The sequence below is a fragment of the Ochotona princeps genome, chromosome 4, assembly GCF_030435755.1.
Source record: "Ochotona princeps isolate mOchPri1 chromosome 4, mOchPri1.hap1, whole genome shotgun sequence".
In the NCBI taxonomy this organism is placed as follows: Eukaryota; Metazoa; Chordata; class Mammalia; order Lagomorpha; family Ochotonidae; genus Ochotona; species Ochotona princeps.
The window spans coordinates 47,919,807-47,937,117 of NC_080835.1; the positions used below are offsets into that span (position 1 = coordinate 47,919,807).

At 40.2% G+C, this 17,311-nt stretch overlaps 1 protein-coding gene across 2 annotated transcripts in view; it reads left to right on the forward strand.

Annotated features, from left to right (window-relative positions):
* The window catches only part of STK33 (serine/threonine kinase 33), a 160,517-nt gene that overhangs the window by 113,470 nt on the left and 29,736 nt on the right, over positions 1-17,311 (forward strand). For both annotated transcript variants that reach the window (XM_058663428.1, XM_058663427.1), the window contains exons 9-11: positions 7,348-7,423; positions 12,382-12,494; positions 14,669-14,754. In XM_058663428.1, the coding sequence (XP_058519411.1) occupies positions 7,348-7,423; positions 12,382-12,494; positions 14,669-14,754 (275 nt within the window). The remainder of the gene's footprint in view (positions 1-7,347; positions 7,424-12,381; positions 12,495-14,668; positions 14,755-17,311) is intronic.

Sequence of the window (17,311 nt, forward strand, 5' to 3'; positions counted from 1 at the left end):
TTTATATAATTGTCTAATTCTGTGATTATATTCCCATATTAATTCCTAATTTTCTTAAGGGGATAGCATATGGAATTACTGGTATGAACTCTGAAGTCTCTTGACTATAACTCAGGATTATAATTCTACGCTTGTTATCTGCTCTTTTTTTAACAATTTCTACATCTGTTTAATTAAGAGAAAGTCACGCATTTATCTAAAAATTGTAAAGGTCTACTCTGTATCAAATAGCAATTGGGAGTATAGCCTCAGGGGAAAAAACATAAATGGCTTGCCTTTCTATAGCTTAACATTCCAGTGGCATGACATGAAAGTCTCTGGTATGTTACAATGCTGAGCATGAAAAATTAAAGGGGGTGGTAAGAACTGTTTAGGGTAATAGTGCAATCTTCCTTATTAGGTTGATGTGAGAATTAAATAAGAAGATGTAAAGTGCGTTAACACGATGCCTAGCACTTAGTACCCAATTTTAGGCCTTTACTGTAAAAACACTATTTATTTTGGGCCCGGCGGCGTGGCCTAACAGCTGAAGTCCTCGCCTTGAATGCCCTGGGATCCCATATGCGCGCCGGTTCTAATCCCGGCAGCTCCACTTCCCATCCAGCTCCCTGCTTGTGGCCTGGGAAAGCAGTCGAGGATGGCCCAAAGCCTTGGGACCCTGCACCCGTGTGGGAGACCCGGAAGAGGTTCCTGGTTCCCGGCTCTGGATCAGCGCAGCACCGGCCTTTGCGGTCACTTGGGGAGTGAATCATCGGATGGAAGATCTTCCTCTCTGTCTATCCTCTCTGTATATCTGACTTTGTAGTAAAAATAAATAAATCTTAAAAAAAAACTATTTTTTCTTGGTTGAGTTTGCTAGTGTTTAAAATATTTTACTGGGTTTGTCAAAAACCATCGTTTTCTGCTTTTGTCTCTGAATTAGCTTTTTCCTTCTTCCTTTTTGTTTACGTTCAAACTTCCAAGAATTGAATGCTTATTTCCAGTCTTACTTTCTAGTAAATGTATTTTCCTCTGAGCACTTTGAGCGTTTCTTTTCTAGTGTTCCTAGTGTTCTGGAAGCCTGTGATCCATCTCTTACTATGTGATGATTTTAGTTTTAGTCTTACTGTTTAATCCAAACATTATTTAAAAGTAACTGAAGACTTTACCAGGTGGTTGCAGTGTGTCTAAAGCTCAGGTGAATGTAGGTTAGTTCCCTAGCTGTTTGATTCTCTGTCTGATTTTCTTCATTATAGTGTGTAAGTATGTCATGAAATTTTTAAAACTGTAGAAATTTTTATTGTGATGAACACATCCCCAGTTCTTGCAAATGTTGCATTGGTGTTTTAAGTGTGTTTGCCCAATTCTTTGAGCATAAAGCTTTCTCTGCGTATGCTTATTGAATTAAATATGAAACTTTTATGATTGAACTTCTTCATATTAATTTATTTTTATTTACTGCTTCTCTTAATCTCTGAGAATGTTGTTGAATTCATCTACCAAGATAAGACTTTCACAATTTCTTTTCATATTTCTAGTATATTTTTAGAGATACAATATAGAAATACAATTTGTATACAATAAAACTACACATTACATGTAAAGATCTCTGAGTTTGAAAGGTGCATGTACTTGTGTAACCACCACAGTAGTGGAGATATCAAATATTTCTGTCACCCTTGAAAGTTCCTCTGGGACTCTTTCCATCCATCCTCTGCTAAACCCAGCAACCACTGATAATTTCTGTCACCAGAAATTTTTCAGTTTTCCTTGTTTAGAAGTTTATGTCATCGAATGATCTGTCTGTCTTTTATGTCTGCCTTCTGTTCCACATAATGACTTTGAGACTTACCCATGTTGTTGTATGTGTAGCTTATTCATTTTTATTGCTGAGAAGTATAGCTTTTTTTCCCTCCTCGATGCATAAAGTATTGAAATTGTTTTGTGTTATTTGGGAAAAGACTACTTTAGATTCTGTTCATATCCCTCTGTTGGCAAAAGACATCTGGTCTGTAGTTACGTAGGGAAAATATATCCAAGCACCCAGAGTTTTATGCCTGCTTATTAGTTGTCTACATTGATAACAAGTGAGAGAACAAGAGAGAAGGCAGATGGTTTGTGGAGCTTTCCTGACTTCCTAAATGGCTCCTTGGCACAGTGATCCTGGCTTCTGCCTCCCTGTGAGGGCTGGAATGACAGTGCCAATAGAAGTGCTCCTGATAATTAAGAAGATTCTGAAAGAGGGGGAAGCAGGAATTCCTCGCCCCTGCTGTGGGATGCTCCAGTGTGGAGCGCCTTCGCCCAGTCTCAGGCACAGGACAACCTGAACAGTCCATAGTTAGATTCTAAGTAGAGCTAAAGAATTTCAGTAGTTTCTTACATGGAAATATTAGCAACTTTTCAATCATGTGGAAAAAAACCATTCAGTTTCATTATCTAAAGATCAATCTTTTTACCATGTCAATTCCATAATATTGCAAATTGCTGTTGATGTTATATTGGGACTGTTAATTGACTGTGATGATATTATACCAGCTCTGACTTCGGACCAGAAATGGTCTCCCCAAGAAACTGTTCAACCCATCTGGACAATAAGTAGCTGGACTCCATGCTTGGTATATGTTTGCAAGGAAAGAATCGTGATTGAATTTGAACTGTAATACTGCATCAAGGTGGAGGAATCCACCAGGGGGGAGGGCAGGGGGAGGGGTGGGGGACTCCCAGAGCCTATGAAACTGTCACATAATGCAAAATATTAATAAAAACATAAAAAAATTAATCTTTTTGATTTCTGCTTACCTTGTAATTTTGTTGTTGTTTCTTTACCTTTAATAATAGGCAGAGGGAAGAAGAGAAGTGAAGTCCCTTTTGTGTTAGTTATTATAAAATGTGTGTGTGTGTGTGGTTGTGTGCAAGGTGTGGGAGGGGGAGATTAGCACTGCAGTACACATCTTTACTTCCGAATGAAAGGAGGAATCCCACGAAAGTGTTAAGTTATATCTTGACAACAGAATACTAGACTGTCTGCCATTGTCTATGCATACAACATTGTGACACACTTAGATAGCAGAATGTTGGACTTGTGACTGCCGCTGAAGGATCACACTATTGTACTAATATAGGAGAAATCAGTGGGGGAAGGAATGGAAGGGAAAAATCCCTGTGCCTAAGGAACTGTATCATGACGAAATCTTTATAATTTAAAAAAAGGAAATTGTTTCTAAAATAAAGACCTGGAATCAAGATGGCGGAATAGGGTAAGGACACATTTAAACGGAAGGTAAAACATTTAATCAGGATGAAGCAGAGAGGACATATTCCAGCAAATAGAAAGGACAGAACAACAGCAGAGGGGTACCTGGAGACTGACAGTCACAGAAATGCAGCGGACACAATGGTGTGGTGTTGTGGTGACTGATATTCCAGCACGGCGATCTGAACTCCACCAGCAGCCAGAACTCCACCAGCAGCCAGGTGGGAAGGGACTTTCACTGCGAGCTTGGGAGGTGAACCTAGACAAAGAACTGTCGATTCTGCTGGTCCGTTTGCTTTGACCAGGAGCAGAGACACAGCAGCAGATCTCAGACGGGCAGTGTGAGAACAGAGTGGATTTCATAGCACAGTCATCCCCCTAGAGCTGAATTGGGCGCCATTTTGCGTAAGGAGGAAAGGGCAAAGGAAAGGACTGAGCATACGCTGAGCTGGAAGTGAACTCATTTCTGTCTGGGTGAACTGCATCAACGTGGCATTCTACGGGTTCCACCCAGGGCAGGTCTGGGTAGCCCTCAGATCTGATGGCCAGCAGATCAAGAACTCTAGTAGTGGTACATCAGGCGCCATTTTGTACACTGTAGCAATAGCTTTGGTAATGCAGGAGGCAACAGTAAACTGCGCATGTGCTGAGCTCGAGAGAACTCGCTGAGGTCCGGAGATTGCATTGGTCCTGCAGGAAAAAAATACCGACTGTGGCATCATACAGGTCAAAATAGGTCCGTGTGGCACCCACACCTAATGTCCAACAGGTTCCAACAAGATCAGCGCCACCAACAACCTAATTAAATAGGACACCTGGTGTCTCCCTAATCCTGGGACCTGCTCCGACCAGAAGTGGGAGAAAGGTTGTACAGACAACGGTGCAGACTCACCAGGGCATCACAGTAAGTGGAAAGTGGTGAGGCAAGAGCTGGCTGTGGAGACCACTGAGGAAATCTGACATAAGAACCCAGACCTGGAACTCGCTGGAGGTTGTGGCACAAGTGGCTGCAAGCAAAAAGGTGTGTACCGACCGCAATAAGAAAAATTGCATTGTAGACCTGTGGGTGACATAGCTTAGAAACCTACCCCAAGGAGAAGACTCTGCTAACCAGAAATACAATGATCAAGAGCAAAAGAAGAGACAAAGGCACAATGAATATTACTGAAAACTCCCCTGCAATGTAGCAAAACCCTATGCCAACCTCAGAGTTAACTGAGGAAGACATCGAGAAAATGGGGCACACAGAATTCAGAAAACTCATTTTAAAGATTCTGATCAACAATGAGAAGCTCATACAAGAGTTCAAAGAATTTAAGGAAGCAATAAAGCAAATCAAGGCTGGTATATCAGAAGTTAAGAATACAGTAGAGCAAATTAAGAGTACATTGGAGAGTCTCCAAAATAGAATGAAGCAAGCAGAAGAAAGAATCTCAGAATTGGAAGGTATTTCTGTCATCAGGGGGAAGCAAACAAAAAGCTGGAAGCAGAGCTGGATCAGGCCAAAAAAAGTATTCAAGAATTGAAAGACAATATTAAGAGGACTAATATAAGAGTTATGGGAGTCCCAGAAGGTGCAGAAAGAGAAACTGGCTTTACAAATATGTTTAATGAAATCATAAAGGAAAATTTCCCTAATCTGTAGAAAGAATTGGGAAACAAGATCCAGGAGGGGCACAGAACTCCCAACAGGCTTGACCAAAAGCGATCTTCACCACGACATATCATCTTCAAGCTCTCTTCAGTTGAACATAAGGAAAAGATCCTTAAATGTGCACATGAAAAAAAATCAGTTGACATGTAAAGGAATACCAATTAAGCTCACAGGAGATCTCTCACAGGAAACTCTACAGGCCAGAAGAGAATGGAGTGACATATTCCAGATTCTAAAAGAAAAAAATTGTCGGCCTACGATAACATATCCAGCAAAGCTTTCTTTTGTCTTTGAAAATGAAATAAAATTCTTCCACAGTCAAGAAAAGTTAAAAGAATTTGCCTCTTCCAAACCTGCCCTATAAATGATACTTCAAGATATTCTCTTGACAGAGAAGAGGAATAGCACCCACCAAAACCAAAGGCAAACGGGAAGAACATCCCAGTAAAGTGACAATAGAAGACTAAACCAATGAACAACTCATTCCTAAAATGACAGGACCAAAGTACCACCCAATATATTAAACTCTGAATGTAAATGGCTTAAGCTCAATCAAACGTCATAGATTAGTAGACTGGATTAAAAAACAAAACCCATCTGTTTATTGTCTGGAAGAGACACACTTCAACAAAGATAAACGGAAACTGTATCACATGGGTTTTGTTGCTTTCTGTTGGTTTCATCTCTTCAAAACACTTTCTTCTGATTAAATCATTCAATAACTCGTAGATCATGCAGTAACATCATTTTCTTCAAGAAGGTTCTTGATTTTCATTTCTTCAGCTACACATTAGTCATTTAATAGCATGTTATTTAACTTCATGGTGTTGTTAATTTCTTTTTTCTCCCGGATGTTGATTTTGTTTTGTGGCTTTTCATTTAAGGGGATGTATAGTAGCTGTGTAATGGAGACTGTCATATCTAGTAACATGTCATTTAACTGCAGGTCATTGTAAATTTCTATTTTTCTTTCTGTTGTTGATTTTGTATCATGACTTTTCATTTAAGGTGATGTACAGTAGTTGTGTAATGGAGACTGTCATATCTAGTAACATGTCATTTAACTTCATGGCATTGGAAATTTCTGTTTTCTTTCTATTGTTGATTTTGTATCATGACTTTTCCTTTAAGGGGATGTACAGTAGCTATGAAATGGAGACTAACATCCAGATGTGAGGATGTAGTATGGTATGCATTTCTGCTTCCAGACAAAGATGGACTTACAATGAAACTGTTTACTATATCTTGACAATAGGATTCTGGACTCTCTGCCATTGTCCATGCCCGCAATGATGGACATATGACTGAGTATGAAGAACTATATTTTGTAGTAATGACATAGAGGAACTAGATGGGGGGGAGGGAATTGGGGAGGGGATAAAGGAATATGGAACTGTATCATAAAATGATAGCAGTAATAATAAAATGTAAAAAAAAGACGTGAACCTGCCTGTTGTATATGGGAGGCCCTCCGTGGCTGTGAAACATCAGCCAAGTCACTTAACATATAGTAACTTCAGCTCATTGATAAAGGGAATCAAATGCCTGCATATATAGCTCACATAATTAACAATATAACTTGAGCGAAATGATACATGGATTCTGTAGTTATCCTGGAATATGTAAATTCTTGTGTTTATAGCTTTTTTCTTTTAAGAAGGATATCTGATTATAGTTGTGAGATATCATAGCTATGTTCCTTCAGTATTGTATGTGGCTTTAAAAAACTAGCCTTTTTGAGAAAATAAGATAACTAAAATGTACTTCCTTAAAGTTTAAAAAAAATAGCACAACTTTTTTGAGATTATTGCTTAAAGGAGCCCTACTTTTTAACACTTTTGTACAGCAAGGAGCACAGAGTTGAGGTGCCAGGAAGATTCGGATGCTAGGCCTGAGACCGTCTGTGATTGCCACCTTATGCAGTCATGTAGGAGCTCTCTCTTTGTCTTAGTCTTTCTCATTTAGAAAATGTGGAAAATAGTTTGAGCCATTTCATAGGAGTACTGTGTTGTTGTTGTTGTTATGCTGAAGTGATTTATCACCATTTATCTTAGTTTTTCTATGAATCAAGATTTCCACGCCTTGGCCTTGCTTTAAATTGCATCTGCTTAAGGCATGTTTTCTATTTTTGGAAAGAACTAAGATATTGTTTCTTCTACTGTAACAACGGAATCTTTGCAAGGAACTTTTTAAAACGATTTCAAAGGAATGAGGAATAGTACATGTAGTTACATAATTTATGCCATCATTCCATTAGAAGCTAAATGATAGGCGAGCGGACACAGTGACATCAATTGTTAAGGCCGGTGCATTATTCATTTAACATCTGCTGTTGGTTCTTTTTTCCCCTGTAGGGAATAAATTACAACATATCAGCACTTTTTTTTTATGCTTTGTGTTTAAGCATTTAGAAGTCATTTATTGTATTATTAATGCTATTTTATTTCTGCTTGTTTGGCAGCCCCTGAAGTTATCAATGCCCACGACTATAGCCAGCAGTGTGACATTTGGAGCATAGGTGTCATAATGTACATTTTGTAAGTAGACTGCTAAATGTACACTTTGAAATGAACGAATGGTCTCTGACAGTTTGATGACATAGATTTCAGATTAAAGTTAAGCAATATGTATTTTTTAGAAAGTGATCTAAAAACCAATTCAGAAGTAATTGTAGCTACATCCCTTAGAATTTTTTTTGTACTGTAAAAATTTAAAGCCTTCAGCTTTGCTTTTCATTGATTTGTAAATGTAGCGATGCACTGTATGATCTGAGGAAGGTGAAAAATTGTCCTGAACATCTTGCTGAAAACCTCCTTGTGTTTTCTCAGGAGACTGACAGGTAGCTCATCAATTAGAGAGGTGCTGTGCCCTGGCACTGAGTAGACAAGGCATATGGAAGGAGTGGGCACAGGTGAGAGAGAGAGATTCAGCCAGCGTCTGGGGGGCGTTCTCTTAATGCTGTGGAGAGTATCAGTCATCCGTGGTCTTCCTTCCCTGCCGCTCAAGTCTCAGTCCAGCCCCGTGTCCTGCCTGTACTTCTTTTTTTTTATTATTAAATTTATTCATTAATTACATTGTGTTGTAATTACATAGAATCTGGGATTCTCCCCCCCACCCTCCCCCCATGGTGGGTTCCTCCACCCCGCTGCATAACCATAGTTCAAGTTTAGTTGAAATTCCCTCCCTGCAAGTATTTGCCAAGCTTTCTAAGTGTTTTCACTTACTCTTTGATTTCTCTTCAACCGGGTCATGCCTCCTTACACTCTTTTTCTAGAACATTTCTGGATGATTCTCACTGTTCTCCCTGCCTCTGGTCATCCTCTTCCTCTTCATCCTTCACACTGCTGCCAGAATTGTTTTTCTAAGTAACAAATCTGGTCATACTACTTTCCTAATTAAAAAGCCCTGATAATTATTCCTGGCCATGGCAAAATATCAGTGCCCCCTGACTGGCAAGGCCTCTCCAGTCGCCACTTGGAAGCATCTTGCCGAGCACCCGCCTTGCGTCATGGTGACTCCGGGGCACTCTTCGTCACTCAGACACACTCAGCACTGCACGACACTGGGGCGTGTACCTTTTCTCCTCTATAAATCTCTCTCCTGATTTCTCTATTTTCCTACCTGCTACCCTGCTCTAGCAGTTATTACATTTCCTATGTATTGTTTGGAGAATTTAAACCCATTTACCAAAATTCATTCTAGACAGGAACATTGAAAGAATAGTAAAATGAAATATTTAGAACAAAATTTGCACATATGTAAATTTGATAGAATTAGTTGCTCATTATTTTTTTTTCTGTGTGAGCAGTAACAGTGTTGTTCAAACTAGATTACATCATGTATTTCTATTCCTACCCCAAATCCCATGAAGGACAGAGGTCTTAGGCTATCCATGTGTGCATCTCTGCTATGTGATACAATCAACAGTAGGCACATATTCGGTGCTCAATATGTTTGTTAAATTGAATTAAGTGAATTGTCTAAGAGATGTTCTGAAAAGTTAGTGACCGTTGTTCTGCCTCTTGGTGAATAAGAACATTTTTGCATTGACGCTACATTAGTTTTATGGTCATATTGAAGATTTCACAATGTACTACCTCTTCCAGATCGCTTCTAAATATCGACATCACAGAAGTTACATTTTCACAGCTCTGTGAAATGGAATATATAGACAGTAGAATTTGGATGATGTGATTGTAGCTGTTACTCAGCTGGTTAACACACATCATTGCTTAAATTGTTTAAAGTATAAATGTAGTTATATTTTTTTATCTTTTCTGTGATAATTGAAATCATTGTCTAAAAATTCTGAGCCTTCGTCTTTAATTAAAATATAACTTTTAGGTATTTTTTTTTATTATTTCCAAGACCTTTCAGACAACACAAGTCAAATACAATATTAGACAACTCATGTTGGTGTTTTTCACTTCTCCGTTCAAAGTTGTTGATAAGGAAAATGAGTATATTCCATTTCTTGAAATTCTTTTTCTCAAAGGTAAAATTAATTCTGCTGCTTTAGGGGGTGGCTGTGTGTCCTCATCCTGACGTCTGCCCAGGTGAACAGAGCCTGTTCATTAACCTGGGCCCGGCAGTGTTAGAGTTTCACTCACCAAGAGTCCAACCTTATCTCCTCTAGGGGGACTGTCTTTTTGTTGTTGTTTGTGATCCAACCCTTCTGATTCATTTCTACAACTGGAAGGGGGTGACATACTTTCCAAGGGTGAGATTAACATAAAGGCGTGCCCTTTATGGTTACTGTCCTCCGCTGTTTTTGAATCCTGAGAGTACAATAGGAAATAATAGGAAGGCTTCAAGAGGCATTTTTCATGTCTTGGATTCCCTTTGCTGAATGTGCATCAAATTGCTGTCATAAAATTTCACATGCTGCTGATTGACCAACCATTAGGTACATTTTTTTGTAAATAAAATTGCAAAGGACAGAAGAAAAAGTGGAATTTTTAAAATGTAGCCCTTAAGCTATAGTTGGAAACTCATCTGGCAGTGCAGAGACAGCTAAGAAATTGGTGGATGTGCATAGCACTGGGTGATAACAGGCTCAATGAACTGGGCTCCTGGGCTGTGCTTGTGATATTAGATAGTAATTGTCCACAGGGCTGTGTTTCTGGCTTTTTTGTTTTTTATGACTGTTTTTATTGCATTTTAAAGCTAAACAATAGCAAAAAGGACGTGGGTAAGATGAGAGGGAAGGAGATCAGAATGGCCTACAGAAACAAAAAGTGTTGAAACGAGAGTTCATAGAAGACTTCCATAAATGCTGACCTGTTAACGGGAATCTGTTGGCAAATTAAAAGCTCTTATTTCCAGTCTGCCTTGACGGACTACATGAAAGTCATAATCAACAGCAGCATGAAAAGTATTTATCAAACTTTGACTTATCCAGAGGATATCTGTGAATAAGATTTTTAGAAAGAAAAGTGTAAAAAAATAAGTAAAAATGTAGCTGTCAGAAGACTTTGAGATTGTTGTCCTTCTATATTTAGTTAACCTGCAGTCTGAGAAGTGAACTATAGTTATGCTGTTTTATTCTTTCAACAATAAAATAGGAAAATATAATGCTGAGTGTTGAAAATAGATTACCTCTGTGATGAATGTAGGTCCAGCTTGTCTGGTAGTCAGTGGGCAGGTCTCGATGTTGGCTGGAGGCTTGCCCTCAGTGCTGAGGCTGAGCGCAGTGATGATGGAGAGTGGACTGCAAAGAGCTGAACTCAGCGTTTAAGCATGCCCTTGTAGTTTTCACCTAGATTACCTGTTGAAGTAGTAGTGTCATAGACTTGGCATGTTCTGTTAAGTGAGTGGCGGGGGGAGAGAAGAGGGAAGATGCAGTGGAAAATACAATTATGCTCTTAAAACTGTATATGTAAAATATGCAAAATGTATTCCCATTGTATAAATCTAGAAAAGACCCTACAAATAGTTCCTGTATTATAGAGAGTATAAACAAGGCTGTATGTACTTTGTATGCACTGCTCATGTTTTAACTGGTGCTTGAAATGGATACTCAGCTTTCACCCTTTTAGGATGAAGGATAAATTCATTATTTCAGTTTTTTCATCTGGGTCTTTTTCATTGTGTGTACCATTGAACATTGGATGGGCTTTGACAGAGAGCCTATAAAAATTCTCAGGTGAAGCCAGTGCTGTAGCATAATAAATTAAGCCTTCACCTGCAGTACAGGCACTGGTCCTAGTCCTGGCTGCTCCACTTCCCATTCAGATCCCTACTAATGCACTGGGAAAGCAGCAGAGAGGATGGCCTTACTTCTTGGGCCCCTGTACCCCCTTGGGAGTCCTGGAACAAGCTCTGGCTCCTGATCTTAGACTGGCCCAGTGCCAGCCATTGTAGCCATTTGGGGAGTGAACCAGTGGTTGGACGATCTTTCTCTTTGTCTCTCCTTCTCTTTCTGTAAATCTTAAATTACTAATACAGTGTATTATGTTATATTAATATGAATACAGTGTTTTATCATGCATAAAGTTGTTATGTGATCATTAGACTGAAGACAGTTCATTTTTCTGAAAGTCTGATTTGCATTACGTCATTTTCTTACCCCTGCTCACACACAAGTGTCTCTCTCCTGTTAGCTGCCACTGTCATTGTACATTTAAATTCACACACTTTCCTGTATTTAAGTCCATTTAGGCATAATGTATTCCTCCCTGGAAGAACACTGGATCATTTATGAATCTGAAGGTTTCGAGATAACATGTGGGGCCTGTCGTGATAGCGTTAGAGGCTGAGGTCCTTACCTTGAGGGCGCCGGGATCCCATATGATCGCCGGTTCCCAGTGACCCTGCTTACCATCCAGCTCCCTGCTTGTGGCCTGGGAGGGCAGTCGAGGACAGCCCAACACCTTGGGACCCTGTGCCCACATGGGAGACCTGGAAGAGCTCCTGGCTCCTGGCTTCAGACTGGCTTGGCTCCGGCTGTTGCGCTCACTTGGGGAGTGAACCATCGGATGGAGGATCTTCCTCTCTGTCTCTCCTCCTCTCTGTATATCTGCCTTTCCAATAAAAATAAATAAATCTTAAAAAAAAGATAACATGTGTATGAGGATATATGTTCATGGAAAAATGAAATTAAAAAATAAGTTTATATTGGTGCAAAAATTTTGAAATCCATTTCAGTTTTTAAAAAATGTTTTATGACCTTTTTGAAGATTCCAAGTATGCATGGATTTAAAAGTTTTGCACCAAAATGCATTTATATTTTAATTCCATTTTCCACAAACTTTTGGGAGTACTCTTGTACTTCCTCTACTTAGTCATTTCTTCCAATTTTGAGACAAGAGCCTAGCGCTCACCTTGGGAGATGCTGTTGCTGCCATTTTCATAGCCAGGGAGGTTCCCATCTCTTCTTACCCATTACTTAAACACCAAGCACCACTATTCCCAAGTCCTGTGAAAACTTCAGTTTTAATTAATTAACCTTGTGCTGACTTTTTAAATTTAAATAAATTGATTGCCTTTGTTGTAGGTTATGTGGAGACCCACCCTTTATGGCAAGCTCAGAAGAGAAACTTTTTGAGTTAATAAGAAAGGGGGAACTACATTTTGAAGATCCAGTCTGGGATTCCGTGAGTGAAAATGGTGAGTGTAAGGTTCTTTAATAATTTACCAAGGAAAATGTAAGAAACAGAGCAAGTTTGGCTAGTAATTTAAATGTTTTAAATCTCTGGTTAGTCATCAGATTTACTTATGGAATTAAAGACTATTTTTAAAATATTTATCTATCTGTATCTACTTATTTGAAACATAGAGTTACAGAGAGAGGAAAAGGCAGAAAGAACTCGCACAGCTCTTTGCTGATGCCTCATTCATTCCCCAGTTGGCCACAATGGCAGGGCTGAGCCAGGTAAAGTTTCCTATATGGTTGGCAGGGGCCCAAGCACTCAAGCCGTCTTTCCTGCCTTAGCAGGCACATTAGCAAGGAGCTGGATCTAAAGTGGAGCAGCCTGGATTCAAACTGGTGTCCACTTGGGATGCTGGCCTCTCAGGCAGTGGCTTAAACCACGTTGCCATAATGTTGGTCCCTGAAATGAATACCATTTACTTGTAGAAACAGAGAATCTTCACTGTGATTGTTGATAGTCAAAAATCTACACAAAACCAAGAAAATACAGTTACAATTAAAAGCGAATTTACTCATCAGTAGCTAACTTTTACCATAGACCAATAAACTAGGTAATCTAGAAAATAAGACTTCACTTTAGGGGCCAGCATTTTGTTGCAGTAGGTTAAGGTGCTGCTCACGTCCCATGCTGGAGTTCTGATTCAAGCACCAGCTTCTACTCTGCTTCCAGGTACTGCAACTGGCAAGGCAGTGGAAGAGGGCCCAGGTGCTTGGGTCTCAGTCACCCGTGTGGGAGACCTGAATGGAGGTTCTGATTCCTGCTTTCATCCTGGCCCAGTCCTAGCTATTGGGATCATTTTGGAAGGTGGACTGGTGAATGATGTCTCTCTCTCTCTCATTCTCTCACTCTCTCTCTCTCTCTCCCTGCCTGCCTGTCATTCTGCCTTCCAAATAAATAAATAAATATTCAAAGGAAAAAAAAACTTGGGCCCAGTGTGGTAGCCTAGTGGCTAAAGTCCTTACCTTGCATGTACTAGAATCCCATATGGATGCTAGTTCGAGTCCCAGCTGCTCCCCTTTTCATCCAGCTCTCTGTCTGTGGCCAGGGAAAGCAGTGGAGAATAGCTCGAAGCCTTGGGACCCTGCACCTGCATGAGATCTGGAGCAGGCTCCTGGTTCCTGGATTTGAATTGACTCAGCTCAGGCCATTGTGGCCACTTGGGGAGTGAACCAGTACATGGAAGATCTTTCTCTCAGTCTCCCCTTCTCTCCATAAATATGACTTTCCAATAAAAACAAAACAAAACATGATATACAAAAAATTGTAACAAATTAATTTTTTAAGATGTATTTATTTTTATTACAAAGTCACACATACAGAGAGGAGGAGAGATAGAGAGGAAGATCTTCCGTCCAATGATTCACTCCCCAAGTGAGCGCAGCAGCTGGTGCTGTGCCAATCCGGAGCTAGGAGCCAGGAACTTCCTCCGGGTCTCCCACATGGATGCAGGATCCCAAAGCACTGGGCCATCCTCGACTGCTTTCCCAGGCCACAAGCAGGGAGCTGGATGGGAAGTGGAGCTGCCGGGATTAGAACTGGTGCCCATATGGGATCCCGGTGCGTTCAAGGTGAGGACTTAAGCCGCTAGGCCATGCCACCAGGCCCAACAAATTAATTTTTTTAAAGACTTTATTATTATTGGAAAGCCGGATATACACAGAGGAGGAGAGACAGAGAGGAAGATCTTCCGTCCGATGGTTCACTCCCCAAGTGAGCCGCAACGGGTTGATGCGCGCCTGTTCCGATGCCGGGAACCAGGAACCTCTTCCAGGTCTCCCACGCGGGTGCAGGGTCCCAAAGCCTTGGGCCGTCCTCAACTGCTTTCCCAGGCCACAAGCAGGGAGCTGGATGGGAAGTGGAGCCGCCGGGATTAGAATTGGCGCCCGTATGGGATCCCGGTGTGTTCAAGGCGAGGACTTTAGCCGCTAGGCCACGCCGCCGGGCCCAACAAATTAATTTTTAACAAGAAGAAATCTTCACTTTAGACATTCATCTTTATTAGTTTTTTTTTGCTAATACTTATAATTGGCACCTTTCTTTTATGTTGTATAGAGTAGTTCTAAATAAATCAGAATACATAGTAATTGTAATTAAGACAGATGAGATTTTCAATATTTTTCTTATTTGCAGCTAAAAGTGTTTTGAGGCAGCTTACGAAAGTAGATCCCGCTCACAGAATCACAGCTAAGGAGCTCCTCGACAGCCAGTGGTTAACAGTAAGTCACAGGGTGATTTTTCATCTTTCAGACTTACCATCATTGGTGGTTTCTTTTCATTTAGCCTTAGCTTTTTAGTTAGTTTTATTAACAGCTAATGTATTTCATATTTTGACAAGTTAAAAATTGTTGAGTGTTAATATGTTTCTGAAGCAACTATTTTCCGAATGTTAGAACGTTTACCACAGTTCTGGTTGGCTGGATATATAGAAAGAACTTAGGTAAGCTGTGCCTTTGTTCAGTGCTATGCATGTATCACAAATAGCATAACTGAGAAATGTCTGTTATTAACACTGTAGAATGGTGAAGCCGTTTGGATAGTTCCATGGTATAAAGGCACTGGAACCTTTTATGTCTCTTTGAATACAGGGAATCTTCTGGGTCTCAGAAAAGCCAGCATTTCCAAACAATGGCTGTTGTCTCATTTTACAATTTGGCATGGGGTTTTTTTTTTTAAAGATTTTAGTTGTATCGCAAAGGCAGATATACAGAGAGGAGGAGAGACAGAGGGGAAGATCTTCCGTCCGATGATTCACTTCTCAAGTGACCGCAAAGGCCGGTGCTGCGCTGATCCGAAGCCAGGAGACAGGAACTTCTTCCAGGTCTCCCATATGGGTGCAGGGTCCCGAGGCGTTGGGCCATCCTGAACTGCTTTCCCAGGCCACAAGCAGGAAGCTCGATGGGAAGCAGGGCTGCTGGGATTAGAACCGGCACCCATATGGGATCTCGGCGCATTCAAGGCAAGGACTTTAGCTGCTAGGCCACCGCCCGGGCCTGGCATAGTCATTTTTTTAATGTCTTGCTTTCTGACATTATATTAAATGACTCAAGCTTAGCTCCTTTGTGTTTCACATCTCTGTATCCCCAATCCTAGGACATGACTCAGTCACAAATAGGAACTTTGGAAGAGGCTGCCACTTACTGTTCAATGTTTAGTCTCTTTTACTTCTGCAGTAATTAGAATCCTGACATTTAGCTTAACAACATTGCTATCCAGTTAAAAGGCTTTTTTCTTCAGTATTCTTATTTATTTATTTATTTTTTTATTCCTCTGTCTTCTTTACCAGTTGTGATGGCCAGTGGTATGCAAGTAGCAGTGACTAGCACTCCTAGCACCCTTTCCTTTGCTAGTGGCTACAAAGCGGACATGATGGCTGGAGTCTGTAGCCTTGTTAGACTGCAGGGTAGAATGCATAAAAACTAAGGATGACAGAACTACTGGAAGTGAAGAACGAGGACTTCTACTGATAGAACCGCCCTACCACCCTCCATACTTTCTGTTAGCCAGAATCAAAATAAAACTTGCAGCTGAACCTAATCCCAATTAATACGATGTTCAATAAGCAATTGCTAAATGAGTGAATGTCTCAGCAAAGGAGCAGGGCTGTTGATATTTCGGAAAATGTCTGAGAACTGAGACTGGAGATTAATAGAGATACATGGGATTATTACTGACTAGTATTCTGTGAATAAAATTACAGATCTATTATTTGCTAGACACTGTGTTAGGTACTGGGGATATGTGATATAATTACATTTTTAATGCAAACTACTATATAATTATTAACTTATCACTCTGGCTGTTAGATGGGAAATAGCTTAGAAATGGAAAATTAGGTAAATATTGAAGTAGTGTCTCTGGGAGACTGTGGTGGCTTAGGTAGGGAGGTAGCAGTAGAGATGAAGAGCAATATACATGAAGTATTTTTTAGAGGCAGAATTGGTGAGATTTGGTGATTGTCTATGTGAGGAATGAGAATAAGGGAGGGATTGAGGGTGACATGAAGGATTTCCAGTAACCAGTCAGATGGGTGTGCGTTTACTGAAATGTGGACTACTTTGGGAGAATCCGAATTTCTTTTTCCCAGAGCAGTGCTGCTGATTCAAGTTTTCAGCTACGTGATGAGTTTTGAAATGTCTGTCTCCACCAAAGTGCAGATATCAAATAGATCATTGGATTCACGAATCTGAAACTGGACAAGTTTAAGCCAGAGCTATAAATCTCTAAGAGTCACAAGTATATAGATGTTATCCATGTAAATCCATTGATCTGGAGAGATAAATCAGGAAGAAAATTTGGAGCGAGGAAAGAAGTCCCTGAAACCTGCCTTTAGACAGTGCAAGCCTTAGAAGGGGCACAGGTAGGTTTAGGTGCCGTAGGCACTTGGTAGTATCACTTTCTTTTCAAATTCCTTCCTTTTCCATGGGTAATTTCTAGTCATATCTTTGAATAATATTTTCTAAGAGCATAAAAAAGTCTTCACTCAGGAATGGATTCTATTTGCCCTCTCCCGTGAATGTGTTGATCTCAAAAGATTTGGTGCAATAATTATTTCTGGCCTAAAGATATTGTGCAAATGAGTTAGCAGCAAGACAACTGCAAAAACCATGCTGAATAGATTTGTAGTACAGCAAGACAAAAACTGTAAAACAGATGGTGTGCCTTAGAAATTTATCTCTTGTCAGCATCACACAACATTCGGGTTTGGCCATTTAATTATTTGTTTTCTAATTAGTGCAACTTTATTTCTGGCTTTGGTCATTTTTCCAGAAGTCT